At 42.4% G+C, this 6,209-nt stretch overlaps 1 protein-coding gene across 1 annotated transcript in view; it reads right to left on the bottom strand.

Moving 5' to 3' along the window:
- Window positions 1–1,359, bottom strand: part of AUTS2 (AUTS2, activator of transcription and developmental regulator) — a gene marked incomplete at its 5' end in the record, with an annotated part of 542,556 nt that extends 541,197 nt beyond the window's left edge. The window contains one exon of the mRNA XM_014525401.1: window positions 1,324–1,359. Coding sequence (XP_014380887.1) covers window positions 1,324–1,359 — 36 coding nt within the window. The remainder of the gene's footprint in view (window positions 1–1,323) is intronic.
- Between the last annotated feature and the right edge of the window lie 4,850 nt (window positions 1,360–6,209).

The raw sequence follows: 6,209 nt of genomic DNA, 5'->3' as shown, positions 1-6,209 counted from the left end.
CCTCCAAAATCTGCATGGTTCAGCAGAGGAAGAGGGGGGTAGGAAATGGGAAAGCTGAAGGAATAAAACTGCTTTTCCCTGTCCCTGTTTATTTTGCCTTGCATTGATTTGGGTTTTGCGACAGTAATGAAAATGACTGGCAACCTTTTTTAACAACTGATCATGTGTTCTTCATACCTTTCCATTGGTGGGAAGATTAACACTCGGTCAGTGCTGAAGCCTGATGCAGATCCAACAGGACACCAATTCTCCAAGCACTAAGAAATCTTTGAGCTTCAGTTTTACCCTTTACATGTGAGGCTGTTTCTCATTTACTTTAAGCCCATGTCCTTCTAAAGGATTGCAGACCTCTATGGGAAGGGACTAATTTCATTGTGTACTAACAAAAGAAAATTACACATTGGGAAATTGGACAGGATTACCTTAAAGCTACGTACTGTATGTGGTTTTCTTTTCCTTAATGTTTGATGACCAAATTGGAGCAGCCTCTGATTACAATACCTACTAGAGGAAAAGTCTGTCTTTGATAGCTTTGCTTTCCAAAACATATACAGATCTTTATAAAGATCTAGTTCTCATCCTTCGTCTGCTATTAGACGGGCAGAAATAAGTCCTACTTGGGGGATGTATAAATTCCATTTCAGTATTAAATCCCAGAGGAAAGAGGGAGTGTACATTGGATTGATTGGGATTTGAGTAACTCTTTGAATCCTTCTTCCCCTACTTTCCTGTGTAAGTAACATACAGATCATTTGAGCAAAACATTGGTTCATTGATTAATCAATTGGTCTCAGACCTGATTCTCTCCTTATGTAACATGTAAATCTGGCATAACCCCATCTAAGTCAAAATAGTTTCAGCAGTGTTTTCTCCTAGGACATACCTAGTGTAACCACAGAACTTGGATCTGTGCGATAACCTGCGACTGTGGGATGCAGAAAATCAGACACGTCTGCATAACGAGGCACTTTTGTCCTTAAAAAATCTATGACTTGATAAAAACCGGTGTAAAAGGAAAACCAAGAACCTGGCATTGCATATTTATATTTGCCATACAAGCGAAGTGCAATGGGAATTTGTATAATAAATATAAAATTATAAATTATAAACTGGCACCTGGTCAGTTCGGGCAACCATGGTCCAGCGAGTCTGGGATATATTAATAACATATTACTTGAGATAGAAATGGAAGAAGATCAGTTAACCTATCAGACAGGCTAACACTGGGTATTTATGTTTGTTCCCACATATTAGGAAGCTTTTGTTTCGGGAGTAATGCTGTGCTGTTCAGAGGCACATGTGTTAAAGTTGAGATACACTTACAAAGTAGCCTGTTCCCAAGCTGGAGGGAGCTGAGCTCTGCAATAAAACAAAAAAGACAAAGTGGAAAGTCAGAGACGGTTTTTAACACGTTCCAATCCACATCGCTCATTACCAGCCCTTTCCAAGCTTTTCATCACTACATCACAGAACCAATGTGCTGCCCCTTGTCATCTGCTACTGAAACAAACACGGTGTTGCTTAATTTTTCCCTTTACATCTCTCAATGACTCTGAGACGGTAACGTGCTATTTACTGAATTCCAAGCTTCTGCGGTGGACGTAATTGCCAATTTATTTGACAGGCAGCTGGGTAATGAATTAATGATGGCATTTCGCCCTGCGCTGAGACTAAACAGACACTCATCAACCAGCCTCCCTGACATGCTGACATTCAATGCCCTGGACTCCAGCTACTCAGCTTTGTGGCCACAAAGGGGCAGGCGGGATGGGGAGAGGAAAAGAAGCCATAGACCAGCTCCAGACTGAAAAGCCCACTGGGTTTGGATGACTTTTTCAGTGTATGACCTGTTTGTCAATTTATTCCCGAAAGACCCCGGTTAGTGCACACACAGTACTTTTCTAAAATGAGACATTTTGTAAACATAATTAGTAGTCTGAAATGTGAAGAACGTGCAGCCGCAGAGAAGCAGCTACAGTCAATGTCCCATTTCCCAGAGAACCTAGTTACTAAATTTCCAATCTAGGTGCCCAATTTTTTTTTTTTTTTGGCAAACCAAGGATTTTAAAATAAAAGGTAAACCAAAGAGCAAAACATCTGCAGCATGAAAGAGACTTTAAAACTTAAAACCCTTTAAAATAATTAATAATAATAATAATAATAATAATAATAAACACAAGGGAAAAGAAGCAGAGGATTTAAGCTGGCATAAAAAATGCACCTTGTCATTCCATTTTGGTGTTGGAAGCGACTCTAAGCTCCACATTCACAGGAATTAAGAAGATGAAAGGTTTTGTTTGGTTGGTTTTTAATTTAAGCAATAGGGATTACACAGCTGGTTTTCCTGCAGAGATGGAGGGAGATCTGAGCATCTCACTCACAACCCAGGTCACTGCCTATTACATTACAGGATAAATTGTCCATGTACTGGAGCCCTCAACACCTGAAGCATTTCACACGAGTCTAGATAACACGCTTAAGAAATATAATGTCGAGAACTGTTCTTTACTGGCCAGGGAGATAATTGAGATGAGCCAGCTGGCTTCCTTCAATCTCCAACTTGAAAAGCTCAGTCAATGTTTTGGCTCCCTGGCATAACCTTACTTTCAATAATAACATAATGCAGGAAGCATCAGAGATGGCACAGGAAGACATCAACCAGACTTGGCAGGTCAGAGAAAGCATGCAGAATTACAACTCTGTATTTCAAGTTATTCCAAGGAAGCCATGCAGGAAGTCCTCTCAGGGCTAGGATTCAGTCCAGAAGTAAGAGCGATTTGATTATTCAGCATCACACTCAAAGATAATGCCCAACAGGACCTCCTGTACCTGCTGCTAATGAATTTAGCATAAGAGTACTGAATCACATCAACAAGCTGAGGGCCAACAGCCCCGCTCATGGTATATAATTTAGCATATTACTTCACCAATTAAGGACAAAGTAGAGAAATTCAGAGTGGTACTTCAGTGGCATACAAAGGCCTTCTAGGCCTTAAAACCAAGCAAAGTTAGAGATATGGTTACAAGTGATCTCCTTGGGCCATAGTCTGAAAGATACCGCCGTTTCTGACCCATCTGCCTTATAGTTGTTCCACCCTATCTTACATGAACAATTTGACCATGAGGAAGCTGATGGTGAGCAGCTAATGCTCCTTATTCCTCCCCGTATTCCTCTAGTGGATCTATCCACACCACTGAAGGAGTAGAGACGATGTTCCAACTCCAGATCCATTTTTCTTTTTTTAATAATGCATGTAATTTGCTATGGGTTTTTTTAGCACTTTATTTGCTTTTATCATTCATTTTATGCTGTTATAATTTATATAAGAATACTGCCTGGCAGAGTACTATACCTATACTGCTTTAGTTAAAGCCGCATAATGTTTTTCATTCTAATCCCATCCTCAGTCACCTGCACCTATCTGAAACCTGAACTTTCCCAGCTGAAATTTTTCAAGTTTGCATCCTGCCCTTACACATGCAAGGCCCTTTCATTTGTTTTGAAAGTTGCAGCAAGTTTAAGTACCAGTAAGAATGATCAAGCATATGTATTTCTCATAATGTATTTCTTGTCATCTTTTCTTTGAAAATCTCACTGCGGTAATGGCTGCAGGTAAAAAGTGGAAAAGCAGCAGCAAAATAATCATAATTGAGGAGAGGTTCCTTAGGGAATTTCCAGGAAATTTGGTTTTGATTTCACTGAGCTATGGCCCTTTGAAAACTGCATGCTGAATATGGACAGTACGTTTTGCGCACAAGTTTTAATTCACCTTGACCGGTACGTAGCTACAAAAGAATGTGTGGCACATGCACAGGCTATTTTTGTTGTTGTGAACAGTGTATTTATTAGCAGAGCACATAGGCTGAAGTCAGAAGAAATCCTTTTCCTCTTTTTTTGCGGCGGGGGGAGGAGGGGTGATCTTTGACATCAGCCAATAGCAAAAGGATCTTACTGCCCAGTCCCTACCAGTGGATGAATGTGATGCTGCGCATGCAGTATCTTTACAGGGCACGGGCCGAGTTGTGGATCCTACACTGGAGGACTTTACATCTCCTAATGAAGGTTTGCTTATTTTAGAGGTAGCGGTTTTCCCATTTCACCCTGCGCAAAATATGACATCAAATATACAGTTCATATTCATGCAGCCACCAGCAGGTGCCTGCAACAGGAGCCAACATCCTTGCAGAGGTTCTCACTTAAAACTGACTTATGATATCTATATAGATCTATATACAGATATATAGATATATTTTAATTATTATTTTTTGTTGTTTTAAAGATAAGACATGCTGGCTCAGGAGCACAGTAATAGGAAACCTCATGTAACTATCAGCTCATTGTGTACTAAAGAAAATTACATCCTTCAGGTCTTAGAAGACAGTTATATTCATTTTGCATATATATTGTGCATTACTTGGGGAGCTGGGTGGGGAAAAGGGCTGTGTTGTATTGTACATATTTGTTCTGGCTATTGTTTATGCAGGTCTGACTGAATGAAGGAACAGTGGGTATCATTTCAATTTCTGATGTCAACATCAAATTACTTATTTAATTTCATGCCTGGCGAAGCATTGTATAGCTACACGCAGAATCATTTCACTTCATTTGTTATGCTGTGTTTTCTCGGCGATTGGCTTGCCTTCCAACTGACAGCTTTAATTACGACATGAATTTGATTGCACTGCTGAGGAATTAACATAATGCAACAAAGCATTTAAGCACCCAGCCTTAGACAAAAAAATGAAAGGGAAAAAAAAAAAGCAACATGCAGCCGATCAGCTTCTTGTGTGCACGCACGTACACACATACAATAAGCTGGTGGTCTTCCAATTTGGATACCTCCAGAAATATAGGACATATTCAGGACAGGGAAGACTAGGAGTTGAACAGCCAAGAACTCAAAAGACCGGGCTTCAGAGAATGCATGTTTTAGACTTAAATGTTGATAGGAAGGGCAAGAGGCAGAAAAATGCAAACTGATGCTGGTGGGTTTTCACTACTAACTCTGTTGGTGACTCCAGTCCAGTCTATCTTCTTGCTTGACACTGGGGTTGCCCCCCTCAATTTGGTCACTATTATCACTCCTCTGCCAAATACCTAAAATACTCAGCAACATATAGCCAGAAAGCATAAGAAATTGGGCACCCAAGAGAAAAGCTACGCGCTTGGCTGGGACAGAGACGGAGCTCTGCATGCCAGAAGAAGATGGGGCAAGATTTCTAGTCATCCTGCCCAGATGTTTCCCATTCAGGTATCAAAGGAGTTTCTAAACAGCAAGAGGCCAACACTGATCATAAGTCATTTTCCCAGCTCATGATCCTCACTTAACTCGGAGCATGGGGGAGAAAAACAAGATTTTGCTACGGCTGCTCACACTCAACAGGCATCACATTACTCCACGGGACCTCATCGCTCTTGAGCTCATGACAGGCCAATGTATGGTTCCCAGGTGAGTGCAGAGGAGACACGTGTTTTTATTTGACGGTTGCCATCTTATTCAGCAAGAATGAGCAAGTCACTGGTAGCAGACGAAAACAATAGCCTCACATCAGGCCTACCTTCCCGCAGGAAAACTCTGGCAGGCAGCAGTTTCTAGTCAAATCCTGGCAACAACCAGGCTACTATCACACAGCAAGAGCTGGAGACCTGTTCTGCCTTACAGCCAAGACCCAACTGAGCTAGACTCTCTACTTTTAACCCCTCACTGCAAGCCTGACACCTTCCAGGAGAAGCAGATGGGCTGAGAGAGCCCACAGAAGCTCATTACCTCCCTCCTGGCCGCTGTGCTTTTTGGGTGCACCATCAGTCTCCTGCTGCAAAGGAAGGAAAGATCACCCATATTCAACTTCAGTAGCCTTATTGGGCACAGCTAGACATGCATGGACGTTTGGTTCCTTGGGGACAAGTAGCGGCATCTCGCACCGCCACTTCTTGTCCCAGGGGAACGCCTGTGCCAAGCGTGCTTTGGTGCGTGGCAGGTTTCCCCGGGTGGGGTAGGTGAGGCTCGGGCCAACACTGTGCTGGCCCTAGCAGCCTGACCTGGGGCCCTGGGGGCCTCCTGGAGCTGTAGCCGCAGTGATTCTGCCGTGTGGAGCCTGGCCGGCAGGTGCAGCACGGCTCTAGGTGGCCCGGCTCTGCTTTTCAGCAGCGTGCACTGGCCAAGTGTATATTGCACCAGTTTTTTTCTGCAATTTTTTTTTTTTTTTTT

The sequence above is a fragment of the Alligator sinensis genome, unplaced genomic scaffold (assembly GCF_000455745.1).
Source record: "Alligator sinensis unplaced genomic scaffold, ASM45574v1 scaffold1182_1, whole genome shotgun sequence".
NCBI lineage: Eukaryota > Metazoa > Chordata > Crocodylia > Alligatoridae > Alligator > Alligator sinensis.
The sequence above is the reverse complement of the archived record's forward strand: the minus strand, read 5'-3'. Positions and strand labels throughout refer to the sequence as shown.